This window comes from Aplysia californica, unplaced genomic scaffold, assembly GCF_000002075.1.
Source record: "Aplysia californica isolate F4 #8 unplaced genomic scaffold, AplCal3.0 scaffold00955, whole genome shotgun sequence".
NCBI lineage: Eukaryota > Metazoa > Mollusca > Gastropoda > Aplysiida > Aplysiidae > Aplysia > Aplysia californica.
In genome coordinates, this window is record NW_004798225.1 from 212,789 (window position 1) to 234,519 (window position 21,731).

Here is a 21,731-nt window from a genome sequence, read left to right on the forward strand (position 1 = left end):
CTCATTTTGAGAGGGCAAACGACCCACAGAGACCCCTGTGGCATGAAGACAATAGGTATAACATGATCTCACAAAATACTGGAATAATGAATTTCAGAGCTGTCAACGGTTGGGCTTCTGAATATGAACTCTTTGAAGACAAAGATGCCACGATATACACACCAAAAAATTCGCCTAGCACTGCAAAGTGGCCTAGTAGCTATAATACAAACATATGGCGCGGAAGCACTTTGAACCCGCACGCACCTTCATTCTTTGGAGGTTCATCTTTTGAAAGAACCGTGGGTCTTGACAATGAAAGAACAGTGGATCTTGACGATGAAAAAAAAATGCGCCACGTCAATGAACGAGAACGTCGACTTAGCCAAAAACTGCAAGACCTCAACGAACGAATCAAGATGGCCATAGTATCTCTCCAGGATTTTGCCGACAAAGAAGGCAAAATCAAGCAAGAGATAAACAACTCTGGTTCCGACAAATCTTTGTTACAGTCACAGACCTCTATTCGTTACAAAATACATTGCCAGAGGTCTATATTGACCTGTTACGAATCAGAAAGGAAGAAAACGCTACGTGACATGCAAAAGTTGGGCAAAATTCAGAAAACAATATTGAGAAATGCTGGTAACGGTTTTAACATTAAAAGTTTCGAGTCGGCCGATGTTTCCAACAGTGACCTTCAACAGAACTCCATGGTCCTGGACGCAGCCTCGTTCACACAGGATGAAGATTTAATGAGCGTGCACCATTCTGCACTAACACTAACAGCAACCAATGTACCGACAGAGCCGTCCCAACAACGCGCGTACAATGTAACAGACTACGCGACCGGAAGCACTGTAGAAAGCACAGTGGGATTGTCACAAGTATCAGAGAAAAATATACCCTCGAGCAAACTCGCATGGCCAGAGCTCTCAGGTTGGTCACCTGATGTTGCTGCAGAACAGCATCTACAACAAGCATCAGCCTCAATGGCGCGGATCGGCGAATCAGAGCAAAGACAAGAACGACGAAAAGAAAAACAACAAAAGCAACAGCAACAAAATATACAGCAACTGCAGCAATGTGACCATGAACAACAAGGGAAACAGAACCAGCAGCAGAAAGACCACGTAGAACAAGAACAGCAAAAACAGCAGAATCAGCTAAAGCAACAACAACAACAACCACAACAACAATCACAACAACAACCACAACAACAACAACCACAACAACAACAAGGAAGACCGCACCAACGCTACTCTCGCAGTCCTCGTGGACAGAGACGTGGAAGAAAGTCACACCGAAGCTTCTCCCTTGCGATAAAAGACAACGCCATGGCCGGTCCCCACGTCCAACACGTCTCTCCGAGACCAAGACAGTCGTTAGGGCAGACTCAGTCTCTTCGGGGGCAGGCGTTCCCGTCTCGTGCCTACCACCACATCCCAAGGTATGATTGCCCGCACAATAATTCCCACCCCTATCAAAGTCAAAGACAAGACCCTCCTCGTTTTGAAAATCCACCCCGGAGAAACCCCCATACCTCCAAAAGTACGCAGCCTGCTCCCTTGCCGGACGGTGCTGTCAGTAAAAACAAAGATTAGGAATGGGGAGAAGACAAAGCACATTGAGCGGAGAAGAAACTGTGAGGGAAAAGATGCATAAAATTTCCCAATGTAGAGACAGAAAAAGGTCAATGAGTCTGCGCCACGACAGTGTTCGAAAGACGAGGCTGCCAATGGACACGGAAACTCCCATACTAAACGCGTTTGCGAAATATTCGTTGTTGTTATTCATCTAAGGATCAGGGGAAAAGCAATCATTCTAGCCTAGCCAAAAATGAAGCACTCTTTGAAAGAATATTTTAATACGAGTGATTTTTATTTTATTTTTATTTATTTATTTTTAAAAAAATTTTTTTTGGGGGGGGTGTCATACATGTACGCCTAAAGGATTTTATTCATTTAAAAGAACTTTTAATGATCGATTTAAATCTTAGGCATACTTCTCGACGTTGAACAGAGTAGGCCTACAACACTGTATTTAAGAATGAAGTTGGGTGGGAATTTTTTTTTTCTTTTCTTTTTTTGGGGGGCGGGGGCGGGAGGGGGGACATGAGATATTTTCGACATACCTGGAATCAATTTGTTGCAATGCCAAGAGAAAATGTACTGTAACCGTCGAAGAGTCGAAAATGTTTTACCATATCTATTTTTATCATCTTGTCAATACAAATCCATTTTAACCCTTTCGTTGTCATTATTGATGTCCTTGATTAAAAGTCGGCAGCTTATGATTGGTTCTAGTGGAAACTGAGTTTTACTAACGGAAAAACGCCCCCAAAATAGTTTATTGGTATTATTTTATATGATATATTTCGTGCAACATATGTGATAACTGTTGTAAATGTAGGCCTATGTTTGTAACAGCTTGTATTGTGCAGTTTAAGAATGCACTGTGATATGATTTTGTCTTTATTAATTATTAAGTTGGTTGTAATATGCTTTTTAATGTGCACATCGTGATTTTAGCATGCGTTAGTTTTATATTATAATATATATGTAGATATAAATGTAAATAAAGTTCAACGTTTCTTGTACGTAGCAAGTGCGTTTGAGCTTGAGCTTGAACTTGAACATGAATGGTTGTTGTATTTGTTATTGTTCTGTTTTGGGGTTTGGGCCCATCGGTCCAGTTGCATGGCATGAACTGAAAGAGAAGTACATGTTCCCATAAACTGAAATTCATTGCTTGTTAGAACTAACACAAGGTCCATTGAATGATTGCAAAAACGGTGTGCCGCCTTCAATTAAATTACACATGAAACAGCTTCCAATTGCATGAGTCTGAGAATGAGGTTGAAGCTAGTACATGTATGGCTGTTTGTAGTGGTGTGTCCCCTCTGACCAAAGACACAGGATTGAACCATAACTTCCTCTTATCAGTTTTACCCCTGAGCATTCCGACAAACTTTCCCCTGCGGACATAGTAGTATTACTAATTAGTATTAGTGTTAGTAGCTCCTACAGCGTGGCATCGAACTCTACTTCACATTGCTGTCCTTGCTTATCGACCAGTAAGCAGTAGCTACATTATAATAATAATAATAATAATAATAATAATAATAATAATAATAATATGTACAATAATTTATTGTGTGCTGCTGAAGGAACGAAGAAAATGGAAGTTTAAAAATGTATCTGTAACTTTCTCAAGGATACAACATGAGAGACGTACCTCTGTAACCTTACAGTTGCAAGCTCAACTCTGAAACAGCAGTCGGGGTAGGACACCACACGTAGTGGTCTTCTCGTTCATCTTTAAATAGATATAGATATCATCATGATATAGTTTAAATCTCTCCCCGTGGTTTTATGCACCCCGCGTAATTTAGCAAAATTTGATCATTTTTTGCATAATTTCTGATTATTTTCCTTTATCAGTCTTTGTTAACATTAACAGAATCGTATAATTTCACATTTTTTGGCTCAGTTTGCATAATCATAATTTCATAATTTCTTTTTTCATAAAACCGCGGGGACAGTTAAATGGACACCCAGTCTCTAGTGCGAAGGCTGCTGATCGTGGCAGATCATTCAAGCCCCCATAGAGTGGCCAATATTTCCTTCGAAGTGCCTCGAGCTATGGACAGGCTATACTATAAGTATGACATATCTCGGTATGACTAGACAACTCATCGATTACCCACTAGTTACTAGTACATGTCCGGGGGGAGTTTGTGCTGACTGATCGTCTAATGAATTGTAGTGGCAATGTTTTTAGGACGATTCTACTACTAATCCTTAAAAATCACACCAAGAGCACCCAGCATATGTCATATTCATATTATTATACCATTTCATAAAAATAGGGTGGAGAGCCGAAATAGTTATCAAATAATACTACATGTATTGCTTTAGAAAGGAGCTTTTTATAGATCTACATAAAAGCCGAAGTAAAGAGTTGTTACCAGAGAGTAACGTCCCTACGTACAAAGGAAAGAGGGAGAGAAAAGGACGTAAGGCCGACCTTCCATGGGAGGCACACGGCTCACGACATGGCACCCGGCGAGTCTTGACACCCCCCCTGTAGATTTTGATAAATAGCCTAACAGTGTCTTTAGAAAAGGGTGACCATACATGTACTGTACCGTGTTGTGCGTAGAAGTAGAATCTTTGACTTCACTGCAGATGTGCAACGCACAGAGTGACCTTAATACACAACTTGATTGACGATCAATTAAATAATAAAATTGCTAAAATTTAAATATCGTATCAAATCAGGCTCTCTGAGTCTCTGCTTGCTACTCTGCTAATTTTGAGACGCTGATTCCGAATATGAAATCAGTTTAAAGAGGCGATAATTATTTTTTAAATTTTGCTCCCCAAGATTAATCCTGCGTGGCGGCAAATTTCAAAGTAATTCTACGTCACAGCACACGTACAGCAGTTTCCTGTTCTGTCGATTAAACTCCCTAGCCTACAAAACAAGACCTGGCATGTGTCAACTTATGACGAGTAGATACAGCATATTATACCATCCCAAACAATGCCTTTCGCAGGCTCATATGCCAAGGGGCACTGACAGTTGCACACAACCCTCTTATACCATCGGACGCGGAGATTTTCATCGTCTTTTGAAGTTCAATCTACTTTTCATAAAGCTGTCATAAAAAATGTCGTAAGAATAATAGTAATAGGAGCCCGGCTTCTGAATTGAGCACATATAGAGTATGTGCGCCTTTACTTTAATCAATTTCAGTCCGAGTAGGGAGCATACAAATACAAGGATTGGACCCGCCATGGTTGGCATTGAATAATACTATACAGTCGCTGGGACAAGCGGGCTAACCCAAATTTCGGGAGTTTCCAGAAATCTTGACCTACACAAAAAGTGTATTACTATAGGAGAAGTTTGGTTTCAGTGGTGTATATATTTGTTTGGTTATAGAGAAAACTCTCCTTGTCTTTTGAAGAAACTGAACAAGGGTCCAAAAACTTTACCTTCGATTTTCTCAAAACATTTTTCGGGATAGCCCCCTTGTGCTTAAAAGCGACCAAATATGAACCATACAACCACACAGACAACTGTTCCTCAATTTTGAAAAGTATTTATTTCATTTGTGTGACTGAGACTGAGACAACTGATGCCATGTTGAAAAAAAATAAAATTGGTGACAAACCATGCTTAAATAACTAACATTATAATGCAATACAATGCAGGTCATGAGTGAAAAGAAACAATAGAAAGGAAAAAAGGAGAAAGAGAGTGAGGGGGGCTTCAAATTGTACTCCTGTACATCAATAGACAAATACTGACGAATCAGCTCCCTTCCCCAGCCACAAATAAACCTTGCCATACAATAAAATGACCTCAAAATAAGAAAAAAAACAATATATACAAGTGAAAGGTGACCATTGAAGAATAAATGCCAACTTGTTCTTTGTGCTTTTTCCTCCTCACAATGTGCTGTTTCAAACCATTTCTAAGGCAATAAATCATATAGAAATAAAAAAAGATACACAGTACGACAACAAAGGTATATTATTACAAAAGAAAGTTATTCACATAAGTCGAAGAGAAGTACTTAAAACCCATTTCTTCAGTCAAACGATGCAGTGATCTATATATGCATTACAGTAAAATGTAATTAACATCTTCATGCCTCCTTTTCTCTGTATCTCAAGGTACAAAAGTGTCAATTACAGACAGGAAAACACACCCTCAGAAAACATTACACTACAACGATGAATCTGTAATTACCTACAGGGAAAATAGCCAAAGTTTGACAGCAATTTCTCTTCCCCCTTCCTCCCGCTCCCTCCCCTATCATTTGGCATTAAAAGGCCAACAGAGGGAGGATATCTTCCAGAAACGAAAAGAATCCTTCACCCCCGAGCAGGTATGAGCTTTTATATGTATTGGTCAAAGCTGCAATCGAGTGCGTTGTAGCCACAGGGCCCATATATATTGTATTTGCACTTTACCCACCACTGTTGAAGAGTACTTAACATGTTGTTGTTGACAGATGGCTTTATATAACAAGTGAGCAGGACAACCTCCTACATCTCACAAGGAACAAAGACATAGGTAACACTGAAAAGAAGCAGCAGGAAGGGACCCTATAAGAGCAGCCCCACAACTTCTAAGGCTTTACATCTGCAGTGCATCACATACCTAGGCAGAAAATATCCTCCGGAATATGACATGAAACAGACTGACCTACAGTCAACACAAGAGACACCAAAGTAGCTAGATATATAAAATATCATATACCTATTACCCACAGATATGAAACCAGTCACTGAGTTCTACAACATTGTTGACCTTATCACTTAGGGTATGGCTACACTAGAAGGGGAAACCAAGACAATAAGTCACTGAACAAAATCTTGCCAAGACATCAAGATAAAGTAAAGCTGTTTCTGTGATGCAAACCAGATACATTTTTTCCTTACTTCTTAAACACCCTCTGGCCACATTTTCTGACAAGATCAAGGTTGCTGACTATTTAGCCGATTGAACCAGCAAAATTTATGCTATCAATCTGTTCTTGTCCAAATTTCAACTTCCTGATGAGCTTGTGAAATTTTATTTTAAAGCAGTACTTCACACAATCTATAATTGCATTCACTTCCAGCTTTGGGTTTTGGCATAGATGACAATTCACTGCATTATCAAATGCTGTTACAGTGAAATGTCATGGTTTCACTTAAGAAAAGTGGGAAAATCTGCATGAAAATTACTTTCAAAAGAAAGAAAACTGAATGCTGACAATGTAAAACAAATCGAAATTTGACATAAAAATAACAAACAGCAGAAATTACAAGATGCAAAACAAGACTTAAAGTAAAGGAATGGAATGGGAAATGGCCTGAACAAATCACAATGAGGAAAAATTGTACGTCAGATGAACAAGACCACACGAGAATATTTCAAACCAGATTTCGTGACTTGATATAAAACATGATGACAGTGTTATGGTCTCAGTACTAAAAATAAAAAACATTTCTATTATTTGGGACTGACAGAACAACTGAGCGCTTTAACAAAAGCATATAAAAACCCTATTGAAACCCTACAAAAATCGACATTATTGTGAGATACTTCACCAAGCAGGACTCAAGTCACTAATTGGAGATGTCATTAAAAGAAGCTGCCTAAATTCCTTAACTATAACATACCAACACAAAGAGACATGACAATTTTGTAATTCCTTTCCGTAGAGTTCCTTCATTCTTATTGAAAATAGTTTCCTCTGCTTCTCCATTTTCTCTTTTGTTTCTTCAGCCAACAAGTATTGCTTTAAGACCAGCCAACTTTCCCTATGGAGACCCCCTCTTCCCTTGCGGTATCCACTTCAGACACGTTGGGTCAATGACCTTGTTTGCCAGGTCAGGAGAACGGCTGGCTTTCTTTTCCAAAAACTCATCGATCAGCTCCTGAAAAATATATAGTTGTTTCATCTCTTACTGCCAACATAGTTCTTCTAACATCCTAAAAGGTTATGTACATGAAGACACTAAAACCCCTGTCAACAAAAGATAACATAGGTTTCAAAATACGAAAACATTGAATAAGTAATGGTCATAGAAAGTCCACAAGAAGTATATTAGTTTTAGTAAGAGTTTTACAGCACTTGCAACACAAATAGGTCATTTGAGTCCCAAAGAGTAGAGGTGTTACATCAGAGCAAAAAACAGACAAAAGGAGGAGAGATAAGGACATTACATGTTTGCCCACCCATAAAAGTATGAAACATTTGTTTTAGAAACTGTTTTAAGGCACTTGCAACACAATAAGGTTATATAAGTGCCGAAGATTAGAAGTGTTACAAGAGAGTAACAAACGCAACAAAAAAAAGGAGGAGAAAGTAAGTTTAGTTGTAGTAAGGTTTTACGGCCCTCGCAACTGCATAAGATCATTTGAGCGCCAAGGGGTGGATGTCAGCCAAGAAATCCAAATGGGGAATCAGGCTTACTCTGCTCTCCTCTCTAGCCTTAACAGCACAAAGTCTGCTTCGACTATCAAGGCACCCCCGGAAATAGCAGTTCACTAGACAGTGAGAAACATACAAGAGAAGTAGAGGAAAATGACGATTGTAAGGAGGAGGAAAGAAAAAGCAGCAGTTCGCCCTATGTTGTTCCGGCACAATATGAGCAATAAGAACACTGAAAATAAGTAGATGAAACAGATCCAAAAAAGTGCCTGTCAGCCACCCAAAACATGGAAGTGAAATAGAAGGGTAGGAAAGGAACATAAGACTAAGCACAATACTGAGTAAAGGTGAAACTGTGACATCTTTCTGAGCAATCACCATAGAGACGCAAGGCAAAGCAAAGGATTTCAACTTTCCTATTGTGAAGTATCCTGCTGCTATCAGTCTAACAAGGGATTCAACATTACATTTTTGTTCAGCCATAAATGAATATATGTGAATGCAACATGTGTTCATTCTCTTGCATCTTGTGTTTAGATGAAAGTTTTGCAAAGTGCCTAGAGCTGTATTGTACAGCAGTGGGCACTATGCAAATTATCTGCATTGTTGTTATTATTATTATATTAAAGAGTGCTAAGGGAGGCACATTTCTTTCTTTACTAGGTCATCACTGTACTTTGCAGGTAGGCACAACGTTATGCCAAGGGGAGTTGCTGTACATATTTGCCAGTTGCAGGACTATGTGAATCCAAAATCCAAAAAAAGTCACACTTCACACGAAGTACGTCTGTCACAGTGTCTATCTCATTTTTTACCATTATGGTATTTCTTCTGTAGAAAACAGTACAGCTAAAATTGTGAAAATGTACAACAAAAGGCCATAAATTAACTACCCAATAGTTACCTGTTTTTTCAGAACCAGATGCTTTCCTTTCCAGTACTTCAGCATTCCCAATGCTTGGAGTGTGCTAACAATATCATTCGCGTTGATTGCAGTTTCTTGACTAACATCTGAGAATTAAAAAAGAAAAACAGAAAAATCAGTTACAAATTCATGACGTGCAGTCTTTTGATTAAATGGGACAACATAACCAAACAGATCAAGACACATTCTATACAGTTTTGGGATTTTAAAAAAGTATTTCAAAACTTAATAAAATAAAATGTAGAAAAATTAAACACAATACTTTAGTCACTTTAAACGACACCAGATCGTTGTGAAAGAAGTGCTTGAAGGAAGGATGTGGGACAGGAGAGCCAGGAGTAGTCAAAGAGGAAAATGGATGGATAACATTAAAAAATGGACTGGCCTGGGTATAGCAGAATGTGTAACGGCAGCTCGCGACCGTGAAGGATGGAGGGTCATAACTGGTCAACCTTTGAGTCAGAGATGACATCTCGAGGTTTTTCTTTTACACAACATGACAATATCACAGGAAGCTTAGCAGCTTCTTTATACCACTAGTCTAGAATACACATTATGACTGAAACTGTCATTGTCTCAAAGCAAATAGAAAAACTTTATTTATCTTGCTGCAATCTTTCAAACAAAAAACAGCATTTAAAAAAACATATATTTGCTCTTCCTTTTCTAAAATAGTTGAGCTAATAATTCTCCTTCTCATATGCATTTCATGCTGATGCAGTTATCTTTTATCCTTTCTTCCTCATAATATTGACATGAATGAAAGAAGCTCACCTTTAATACATATTTCCTGACCCTTATATTTGTGCAGATATTCTAGTAGGACATCTTTCCAATAACTTCTGTAGGATAGTAAACCCAGATCTGACAAGGGTCGCTCAGGGGAACCCACTTTATCTTCCTTCTTGCTCAACAAATAACCTGAAAAAAAAAAAAATATTCACATGGTCTCAGAATAAAACTATAGCAAAGTGGGAATTTTCAAGCATGGATTTACGGTGCTGCAATAATACTTACAATCAAGAATTTTAACATATCTATCTACCTATCTATCTTTCTGTCAACCTAGCGCCGACCATATGGGTCAAATTTTAGAGGTAAAAAAAAGAAACTCTCCAGCCCTCAAAATTTAAACTGAAGTAGCATTCGATAATTTCAAGAACATGATGGAAAGAAGTACAGTCATAGGTTTTGATCGTTATGTATCATTATAAAGTACTCCAGAATTGAGCCATTGTTTTTCAATTCCACATTTTAAGAAAATTCGAGCATCCACTCTTCAGTACAGGTTCAAAGCAGGCTGGTGAGCTCAGGCTCAGAATGTCAAGTTAATGTGAGTCGTGACTAGGGAGTGTCCTTGAGCAACACCTGATAATCCTAGCTCAAAAACAGGACGCCGCACAGTGGTGAACAGCAATGGTGTCTGAATTGTGAATGTTTGTAATATTGTGTATTACTCGTGCAATTATGCATTAATGTATTTGTGTGATTATGAAACAAATTTCCCAAGAGGACCAATAAAGTGGGATGGATTTATGTTTATCTTCATTTTCATGTTGTAGATATAGTCGAAAGAAGTAGCGATAGCAAGACTTGTCGTCAATTAGTCACAACTGTCGTGGTGGTAGAAAGCAATCTATAATGATCTGAGCCCCCAGCTCTAGGATGTCGAGCAAGTTAATCATACATCAGCACATAAACATAAACAATTCACAGCATTGTTTCACACACAAAATTTTTTATCAGACAAGACCTATTTTGGCTCACACATATCAATAACTGACAGTCTCTCACTCCGTACTTACTGAAGTCTATTAACATCTTTCCAAAGCCCTGTCTCATGTACTGTGGCAACGTCAGAATGCAGGATACATTGTAGTTTAAGAAAGAGTTCTTCTCCTGGAAAAAAAGAGAAATGAATAGCTAAATTGATTATCACTAACAAATGTATGAGTTAAAAGGTCCCTGCTAACTACTTTATAAACCCTCTGTAATCATGTGGGCCAGTACATTACACCGCGGGTGGTTGGCGTGTACTCTGGTGTGGTTTGCTCTTTCTTTCCTATCAAGCATGTAACGTCCGGATCTCTCCTCCTCCTTTATTGTGTTTGATACTCTCTCGTAACACCTCTTATCTTCAGCACTCGTATGACCTTATTGTGTTGCAAGAGCTGTGCCCTACACCAAACATTAACCTGACAGAAATCAGTTATTAAATGTGGCAAAATACTCAAACATTGAAGGTACATCAAGAAAGAGTATGTTTCATTACCATCAAATGTCCACACTATTAATTAGCCTAAGACTAGCCAAACTGAACTTTGGGAATTAACCACAACTCGAGTGCCTCACACATGAACACATGCCACAAACAAATAAAAAATTCAACAGAGTAGAGACCAAAACAATGTTTTCAGCATATAGGACTGTAAATAAGATGTCTGGAAAGTTGTCAAATGTGTCTAATTTAATGTGTACAATTGGCACCCATTTCTTTTAGTTGCTAGTTCCCTACTAAGAAGGACAAACATGCAACAGAAATTAAAGGGTCCTTTAGCAGCATATCACCCCTCAGCAACTGAAAACACAACGCTGATTGGACTATATTTCAGGTTGAAGTACCATTTTTATTCTATATTCTATCAACAAAACTTGCCTAAAAAGACAAATGCATTCATCAACCATTGAGGATATCCTCTCTGGCATATACATTTAAACCATTCTGCAAAGCTTATTTATATTATTGAAATGAGAGCTTCAGTTACATCTTATCAAAGAGCTATATCTCTTACCCTATTTAGATTATACAAAAGCCTGGTATTTCTCTTAGCCTTCTAACAAAATAAACAAAACGCTTCTAAAAGCTTTCAACAAAATTCAAAATACTTTCTTTCTTCACAATGTAATTGTTTTTTTTGTGGATATTTATTCATAAATATCCACAAACCCCCTCTCCTTTATCTTCTTCTATCTTGGTTCTAAATGGGATCCTTCTTAGAAATCAAAACAACACAAATATATCCCAAAACCTAAAATCATCTCGACAAACTCAGAGAAATTGTAACTATTATTTTACTATCTCTATAATTTCACCTGAAAAACAAAACACAACAACAAATCTAGATACCGGTATTACAAAAAATGCAAAAGTGACAGATTGACTAGATTATTTAACCCTTCCAGCCCCAAACGCGTATATTTTCAGCAGCGCTTGTACCTGCCACCGTCCCAAGAGCGTATATTCTCAGTTACAGGGGTACTGCATTTCAGCATTTTTTTAAATTAGTGAACCTAATTAAACTTTAATTTTCATAAAATTTGTTCACTTAGCTTTAAACAATGATATATGTTATTATCTAAACCTGATTACAAAGATACTACATTACTTTTTAGAACGCATTCCTCTTTTTCTGAAATACTGACATATTGGCTGGGACTGAGGTCAGGGATGGCTGGGGCTAGAACGGTTAATAGCAAGTACTCTTTTCTCCGCCCCCCCCCCCCCCAAACACCCAAAAAACCACCCCCTCCCCCCCCCGCCCCCCCCCCCCCAAAAAAAAAAAAAAAGAAATCAGACACAACCATGGTTTACCTTAGAGAAGTAACCCACGATATGACACCCACAGCTGTCATTCTCTGTCATCACATAGAACAAAAAGGGCTCGACATCAAAGTACAAGGTTTTGTGATCCAGAAACAACTTGGCAAGGAGACACAGATTCTGACAGTAAACCTGAAACATTGGATATTATGTGTGTTAGTCAGGAAGACAGCACGGTATTGTTTAGAGATGTAGAAAGAGAGTGAACTATATGACGCATATTTTAACTGCCTTTAAGTGCACTATGCAATAAAATAAACAAAACTGTGTAAGACAAAAAACCAGCTGCATTGTATATTTGCTGCTCTTTTTTCCATGCCTCCATTATCCAGGAGCCAGATACAAGTCAACCATTCGTGGGGGACATTGACCAAGATGGCCCAAAACAGACAGAGATGGAGATCCTTTGTTGCTGCCCTAAACGCCAGATGCCATAATGGCTAGTAAGCAAGATACAAGTCAGTTTCTACAAGTAATTAATGTACAAGATACCACTATAGGAGCAGTGTTCAACACCAGGGTATGAATGATAACATTTGCTTTTACTCTTAAAAATGATTTTAAGAATGTGAGCAACAGATGTAAAACAAAAACTAGAAAAAAAAAATGCAACAGATAAGCAAGACAAACTTATCTTTGTGTCTAAAATTCTGTAACAGATAAAAATAAAACAAAACAAAGAGTAGAACCCAGTGATGGGTGCTGTAAAAATGAATGCATCATATCAAAGATGTGCTTTCTGTACATGACAATCAAAATGCCAATCATTAGTCAATGGCAGATAGGTATACCTTATTTTTTTTCCCATCGACTTCAAAAAAAGAAATGGCCCCTTTTCTGTAGATTTCATCTCCTGGGGGATGGCGCCATAGGCATTTTGCCTGTTTAATTCCAGAAAAAAAGACAATGTCAAAAGAATTGAGGGTATTCCATGAAGACAACATAAATAGAATGCAAGTCTCTCTTTGAAATAAATTGTTCTTCTGAGGCTACAAAATCCTTGTACATACAATTTGTCTTTACACAATAGGAGTAAGGTTGACAGGCCCAGATATTAAAGGACTAATCCCTCCCCCCACCCCTAAATATGTTGGGGGGAGGGGGGGGGGACTTATTAAAGCTATCATCACCATTTGCCAATTATAAGTCTGTAAGAACATTCAGTGGTCTATCTGCAACAAAATTGACAAAGCATTTCCGAACGTATTGGTCTTGCAGTACAATTTCATCTCCACAAAACAGTAACTGAAGAAAATTCATTTGTAAATAGGCACAATAACATTAATAATTAAATACTCATCAAAACATTATCTCGGAGACAAGGAAACAAAACAAAAAAGTAACCTTCTTTCCTCATTACAATGGAAACCCTGGATTTAAAAAATCCACAACAGACCATAAATATACAAAAATGATGCACAAAATACATATCTGGGCAACATTCAAAGCGGAAGGAAGTACACAATTCTGATTGTGTCATACATACCATGTGCCTTCGAAGAATGGTAGCTGTCCTCATGTACTTCAAGCAGAACTCACATAGATAGATTTTGGGCAACCTTGCATACTCCTCTGGATATGGTGAAGAATACCAGGTGTTGATCTCAAAGCGACCAATCTCCAGTTTCTTGATGCGGTACTCTTGGAGATCTGACTTGGCAAAATGCTGAGTAAGCTGATGCTCCTGTTGGCATAAGGAAAAGGAATACATTCCCAATCCTTTCTACACAACATAAGCAATTCAAAGAAAAAAAAAAGAGATAGAAATTGTGATGAATAACACATTAAAAAATAAAATTCTTTATACACTTCAATCTTTTTATACAATGCCCATGCTCTGCGCAGGATTGACATTTGAGAATACTAAATGAAATTCAAAGTGCAACAACAGACACACAATATTTACCTTTCATTCCAATGATTGCATTTTTAAAAAAAGACAAAAGTAAAGCATTAAGACAACAACAAAATCATCATAGTCAAGAAAAATCATCAATAATCCATGTTTCAGGACATGACAATAATGAGGTTTTTACTAAAACAGTAATATTTTAATCATTTTTACTGGTACTAAAAGAACGGGACAAGAGTAAAATGATAGTGTCTTTAGAGAAAACATTTTTAACAAATCATACAGCAACAACAAAATGATGAGCTATGTTAACAAGAGCATATGTTCATGAAAGGAGCCATGGTCTAATTTTGACAACAGAACATTATTCATGGTCTATCTAAAATTACATTAAACAAGGAGCATCACAAAAGGCAATACAGCTCATCAAAACTAAAGGAGAAAACTTGTTCCATTTCAGACAGTTTCAAGTACTGCAGAAAAAGTGACGAAATGTTAACTCTCCAATTACTCCAAACGTTCCTTACGTTAGCGTACAAATTTTTATAATAGTAAAATAGTAGCACTTGTCCCTCACCTGAACATCCTCGTCTGCACAATTCAATAAAATTACAGAAACTTTTCCTATTTACTAAATCATGTCTCCAAACTGACACCACACTAATGACGTAGCAATGACAATAATCTCAAAAGAAAAATTATGAGAATGCTTTAAAAGACATTTCAAAACTAAATGTGTCACGACACAGTGGAATCAGGCGCTCGTCAATTTTTGGGCATATGGAGTTATTGGTATCATCTTAAAGGTTGCTCATTTGTCTTGCTTTTGATGAAAAAAATATATGTTTATCTTGCATACAAATTGAAATATTTGCAGTTGACGAAGGTGGTGAACACCTGGTTTCAGAAGTAAAAGTAGCGAGAAAATAGCCGCCATAGTTTAATGACTTCCATAGCTGAAGAGTCCTTGGAAACTGCAAAATTACATTTTTTGTGCCTTTAATCGACGTTTTTCCACTTTTAAAATTCACATATAATGGTGCCTTTGAATGGACATACAAGCCCAAAAAAAAAATGGGAAAAAAAATTCCAAAACTGGTTGAAAAATGCAAATTTCTCAGATTTCATTATTATGACGACCGCTTGATTTCACTACAATGACTCACAAACGATAAAAACACCCCAACAAACAAATGAAAGTAATGGTAAAGCTTACCAGTAATTCACATGCCCTGGACTGAGCCTCCTTGAAGAGCTCATAGTCGTAATCCGATGTTAGTCCAGTGACAAGAGGCTGCCTTGTGTTGCCATATTCTTCTTTGTGCTTTCTGTGCTTTTCTTTCAGCTCATCAGTAATTTCAGGTTTTTTGCTACGGGCTTTTATAATTCTGTCGTGTTTCTCCTTTTGAGCTTCACTCAAGACCTGTTTGGTTTTTGTACAAAAGTGACAGGGGAGAAAATTGAAAGATAAACGGTGAGGAATAATTACAGAGATTATGAGAAAAAAAGCAAAAAAAAGCACCCGCTTTAATAGAAATTGTCTCCACTAAAAAAATCATAAGACAAGCACATGATCTTCATCACAAACAAAAACCTATTAGTCAAATTGCAGCTTGCGAAATACTTTCAAATAATTGCAAAAGAAACAACAATCGCCATTCTTTAACGAGAGTCTTTGCCTTGCCTTGTCAAGCCAGGTACAAATCTTAAGACAATTGTCACATTTCGAAGAAAACAAAGAATAAATAGACAAATTTTACCTGATGCCTTAAGCCTCTACGATCCTTTAGCTCAGCAACCACCTTTTTCCTCTCTTCTACATGTTTCAGTCTGTTCTCAAAGCGACGCTTCAAAAAAAAAAAAGGAACATAAAATAAAATGTTGATATACATGTCATTTATGATATATGCCGTTGTCAGAGACTCTATAAAACGTGTGTTTTTTATAATGTGGGCCAATGGCCTTTTAAACACTGAATAAACGCTTACTAACTACTAACTTACTTGAAAAAAAAAGAAAAAGAAAATACATTACAACACCAGGCCCTTCTCAAAAGGGAAAAAAATTGCTCAACAGATTTCTTACTCCTCCAAGATGACAGTAGGATTTCCTCCAAAAAAATAATCAGAAACCAACCCTTTTCTTTGATATTCTTCAACACCTACAACTGGTCGCTTTTAAGGACAAGCGGGCTAACTCACATTGCGGGGGTTTCCAGAAATTTTGACCTACACCAAAAATGGGCATGGCCCTACCTATAGGAGAAGTTTGGATTCATTGGTGTGTTTTGTTTGGTTATAGAAAAAACTCTCCTTGTCTTTTGAAGAGACTGAACGAAGGGCAAAAACTTTACCTTCGATTTTCTCAAAACAGCATTTTCGGGATAGCTCCCTTGTCCTTAAAAGTGGCCAATTGTACAACACCAACTTCACATGAGTTGAAATGACCAATGATCAAGAGAAAACAAGTGAATTCAGATAAAAGTAACACAGGTTATAAAAGTGTGCCTCAGTGGTGATAATAACAAAGAGCTGAAAGAGAAGAATTTTTATAGGACCACAAAATACAGCCTGAGCATAGGAAGCAGTTGGTATTGCTGTATTGTAGACAGAAGAGACAATGACAGAGAGAGAATAAATGAGGAAAAGGAGGAAACTTTCTCTGCCCCTGAAACTGCAAATTTCTCTGTTTCACTGATGCTTACTTTGCATTCTTCTGCAGTTGTGTTGTGAAAGAGGGGGCAAGATGTGAGAGTCCTATGAGATTCATGACGTCCACTTAAGTGTCCTGAAAATAAAGAAAACAGTAAATCTATCAAAATATAAGCAATAGCATTCATATTCACAGGACTCCTTCAAAAAATGAGACAATTATTTGTACAGCATTCCTGTTCATCGTGAGTATCATACAACTTCTTCCATCATTTATATTCAATCAATACACAATATATAAGCACCTTGATCAAAAGACAAAATTACAAGGAAGAGATTTTTCTAATTAATAAATTGATCATTTCAAACACCATATAGACACTTTCTGCAAGTATGTGAACATAAAATAAAACATAGCTGACCACATGAAAAATAGTGCCATTTGCAACACAGTCAAAACTATAACCATATTATTATTGTTCAGGGTACGAAATACCCCCCAGTTAAGTGGGAAAATTTTGAGGAGTGTTATACAAAATTACAAACCTTTGGAATCACAGCCTGGGAGTGGGCAGTGTGCGCTTGTTTCATCATAATTTGTTTTTGGTATCACTCTCCGTTCTGCATATCCCACCAAAGACTGACCATCTTCAGAGTCTTCATCCTCATTGCATTCTCCATTCGACAAGACAGGAGCTTTTGCCTTTGCTTGTGTGGATCTCTTTCCTGAGAGTTTCACTTTCCCCTTATATGAGCTCTTGCCTTTCACACCTCCTTTACTGGCCCCACACTCTGCTGCATCTTCTGAGTCTGATTCAAGCTGTACAGGCTCCCTGATGATTCTTCTCCTTTTCACAGGCGGTGACTCTTTCAATGGTGAACCACCTGTGGCTGAAAAAACAAAAATTAACCATTAACAATTCCAGAACATAATAAAGCCTAAAAGTTGTACTAAATGTATGCCATTCCTCCCTGTAGAAAACACAGAACATTGAAAAAAAAGGACAAACAATGGTAGAGATGAAATCACACACATATGTGTCACGACATGGTGGAATCAGGCGCTTGTCAATTTTTGGGGCATTTGGGGTTATTAGTAACATCTTAAAGCTTATTTGAATAGAAGTCCATACATATATTTGCGATTGAAGGAGGAGGGGTCGACGGTTTCAATGGTAAAATTAGCGAGAAAATGGCTGCCAAAGTTTGACAATTTCAATAGCTTGAGAGTCCTTGAAAAAGATATAACTACATATTTTGTCCCTTTAAACAACGTTTCTTCTGTGAAATTCACATGGAAAGGTGTTTTTATAAGGAAAAGAAAGGTATCTTGAGCCAAAAAACGAAAATTCAATAAATATTACCAATCGGGTGGAAAAGTGCCGGTTTCTTCAACTTCATTATTTTGACGAGCACCTGATTTCACCACATTGCCTCACATATATGCTTTCACCTAAAAAATAACATTAAAAAAAAATACTGAGAGTCAGATCCAAAGGGTAAAAGATTTTAAAAACATATTAGCAATCTGTGACTGACCTGTAGTGGACGCTGCAGACCTTGTGACCCGTGTTCTACGCTCAGAGTCACTTTCATTCTCTGCTGACTGATCACTTTCATCTGACCCAGACTCACGCACTCTCTGTTGAGAAGAAACACAGTGATTATGATGGGAATATATATATAATTAAACGAAGTGATTATTCGGACTCGAGTCCAAATATGAAAAAATGTTATTCGGACTCTGATTCTTGTCCAGCATGACATCACTTCCCACTTCCTGTGACTCGTGACTCCGGCTTCCTGTCCTGCCTCACTCGTGACTCGCCTCAGGCTGGGTAGAGACCGGGATCACTTCGGGCAAAAAAGCGTTTTGTGCAGGAGCCGAGTTTTAATCTTATGATGAATTTGAGGCCGGCCTGAAAAGTTATAGCGCTTCTAATAAATGTTTATTTGTCAAGAGGTCATCAGAAGCAATTAAAGATGGCTCGTTAGCGTGTGTCGGGGTCGGATGGGCGGCCTGCACACGTGTGGCTGTGTGCGTGTCGGGGAGGGGGGTGGGGGGGTACTATCGGTCCGGGCGTTGAACGTCGCATACGTGTCAGTCTTTTTCCCCCCGGCAACTGATCATTATTACAATAATAAGCTAGTCTTGACGTAGATCTACGTAATGAATTGTGCGCTGGTCTATGGAATCAAAAGTTGCCGTATGCTCAGCTCTACACAGAAACACAACTTTGTCTTGGTAAACAATCGATATGACACAGGCTTGTGTATTTGAACGAATCGGTCTTCTTTTTTTTTTACACAGCTCATAATAATAATATGCAGGTGCCAGGTGGTCTGCTAATCTTCAATTTTATCTTTTTCTACAACAAAGAAGGTGGGAAACATGGGGGGTGGGGGGGCAAGGAGATTAAAAGTAGTTCTAAACTCCTTGGGGGGGGGGGGGGGGAGCGTATCAATGAGGCGGCGGGCATCGGATCGGCAGAAAAGGTGTGGGGGAAACTAAAGAATGGCGGAAAATTGGAAGCACTGAACGTTAGATCTATAGAACGAAGACACTTCCTTTTTTCCGGACCAGAGTCCGAATAACATTTTTTCATATTGAGTCCGAATAACGACGGCCATAATTCAATTATTGTATACTTGTACTTATTGCTGGACTGACACTGTACAAAGTCACTGAAAGTAATAGTGACCTGAGACTTACGAGAAACAAAAAGAAAAGGAAGGATGTGATAGTGAAGTGTCAATGATTTCGGTACCTATTTTTACCGAGATGGACCGAGATGGACAGAGAAATTCATTATCCCTATCCGTAGTTTACTATCGTATCCATACGACGTGGGGAACTCTGTGCCACCAGTTTCCAAAGAGGAAATTTACTCGTTAATCTGATTCATAAGCTTTGCATAGCAGTCTGTCAAAATGATTTTTTGAGAAATACTGAAAGTTTCAAAGAGATCTTCGCACTAGAAGTATTTTAAAATGCGCAGTTTTCATTTTCAAGGGCTAGACGCCTCGCATGTTTTTTTGCCACACCAATAGGTGTGAGAGCTTGCCTGAGCCGAACCAACACACAACTGACTTGAATTTGAATTAAGGCTGCTTTCCATGGGACTTAAATATTACAAGTTTACACATACACACACATGCTTGCAAGTCCCCCTCCCCCACACCTCCATGCCACTTGCACACATACACACACACACACACAAATGCATGCACGCACGCACGCCCACACACACGCACAATCGCCTGGTTGGAATGTACATGTGGCCCTAGGCTAGGAGGCTAGGGAAAGTAGGCCTCCAGGTTTCTTAGATCTAGGATTTTTATTCTAGGCTCTACTCTAGTCTAGAGTCTAGATCTAGCAATAAACTGTTGTAACAAAACTTCCAAGTACTATCATGGGAGGACAGTTCACTACTAGACCTTAGATCTGGATCTCTATTCCTCACACTCCTCAGTTGATTTCTTTGAAATGAAATTGAATGGTTAGGGTTAGGAAGTTGGGCCTCACATTGTTTGGTCCACAGTGACAGTGGAGGTCTTCACAATGAGTAGGCCATTGACTTCATTGAGATAGATAGCTAGACTAGACTAGATGTAGATCTAGATCTAGAGCAAGAATCCTAGACTAGATCTATATCAACACCACAAAATTATTGACAGTTAAGTAATAGAATAAGACGGCTCTGTCCATTGTCAAACAATTACAGTAGGCTACAGTCCGTGGTGGCGACCATTGTTGTTTTGTTCGTGAATTCGGTCATGTTGTGACAGAGAAAGACGGGAAAGACCAGAAGGTGAGACGCAATTACCTTTCTTCGTTTCATTTTTAACATCAGAATAGTATGATGTTCAATTCGCCGTATTCGATGCTAATGCAGATCTTGCAAAAAGAGCAATTTTCAAGGTAATATTTCAACAAATAATGGCTTATTTTTGCTAAATGCAGACGTCGGCGCTAATTTCTCTTGCTTCCGGCATAGTAAACAGTAATGTTTGTAACAGAGTTGCTTCCCCCAACTTCCCGTCGACGGTTGGGAAAGCAGCAAATAGGCCTGGGCTAGCTTATTGCCAGGTTGGTCTTCCTTTAGTTCAGAAAGTCAGAAAGAATGATTATTATATATATGTACATGTATTTTAAAATGTGCGTTAGGCTTAACCTCCTTGTGTCTGTGTCAAATTGTACCTACAAAAAGACTTGCAGGACACGTCATGATGGGTACGCCTAATGATTTATAAATATTATGAAATGATTAAGCCAAGAGAAAATTGACCATTTGCCAATAATGTACCCGCCCGCCATTTGCCTATCATTAACTTTGTATCAATTCAATCTTGTAGAAATAAAGCACACTTGTATTTAACAGAGTCTGTGATCTTAACTACTGCTTTTGTATTAGATAAATAGAAACAATCCATCTCAATACACAATATAGAGAGGAAAATTTTTGTAAGGAATCCTACACAAAATTCACATTGTGATGGCAACGCTACAGTTGATCAATGAAACAAGAACCTGGCATCGGATCGAAAAATAACACTAGTCTAAAAATAACTTGCCCAGACCGCTGGCCCAATGCGCTGGCCAACGCTGCCAGGCGCCAGGCGCGAGTGCGGTTCTTTCTTCGCTTTGTTGACGTTATTTTTGCGCGCTTTTTATGCTCTCGCGGCGGCACAGAAGTAGAAGGTTGTGAAAGAATGCCTCTCTCTCTCTCTCTCTCTCTCTCTCTCTCTCTCTCTCTCTCTCTCTCTCTCTCTCTCTTTATTTC

The 21,731-nt window shown here is 38.3% G+C and overlaps 2 protein-coding genes across 3 annotated transcripts in view; one reads left to right on the plus strand and one right to left on the minus strand.

Moving 5' to 3' along the window:
- Nucleotides 1-5,072: 5,072 nt before the first annotated feature.
- LOC101855064 (histone acetyltransferase KAT7) lies at nucleotides 5,073-21,044 on the minus strand. Of its 2 annotated transcripts, none has more exons than XM_035973027.1 (13): nucleotides 20,775-21,044; nucleotides 18,487-18,589; nucleotides 17,494-17,838; nucleotides 17,001-17,083; nucleotides 16,057-16,143; nucleotides 15,513-15,719; nucleotides 13,931-14,167; nucleotides 13,236-13,325; nucleotides 12,436-12,576; nucleotides 10,649-10,742; nucleotides 9,618-9,764; nucleotides 8,823-8,929; nucleotides 5,073-7,421 (listed from the first exon to the last, which is right to left on the minus strand). In XM_035973027.1, exons 1-13 carry the CDS (start codon nucleotides 20,796-20,798, stop codon nucleotides 7,305-7,307), a joined length of 1,782 nt encoding a protein of 593 aa, XP_035828920.1. In that variant the 5' UTR covers nucleotides 20,799-21,044; the 3' UTR covers nucleotides 5,073-7,304. The 2 variants fall into 2 exon arrangements, with proteins under 2 accessions (XP_035828920.1, XP_035828921.1); XM_035973028.1 differs by having other exon boundaries at nucleotides 13,931-14,128; nucleotides 20,775-21,042.
- The window catches only part of LOC101855300 (protein flp), a gene marked incomplete in the record, with an annotated part of 14,664 nt that continues 13,926 nt past the window's right edge, over nucleotides 20,994-21,731 (plus strand). The window contains 1 exon segment of the mRNA XM_035973029.1: nucleotides 20,994-21,037.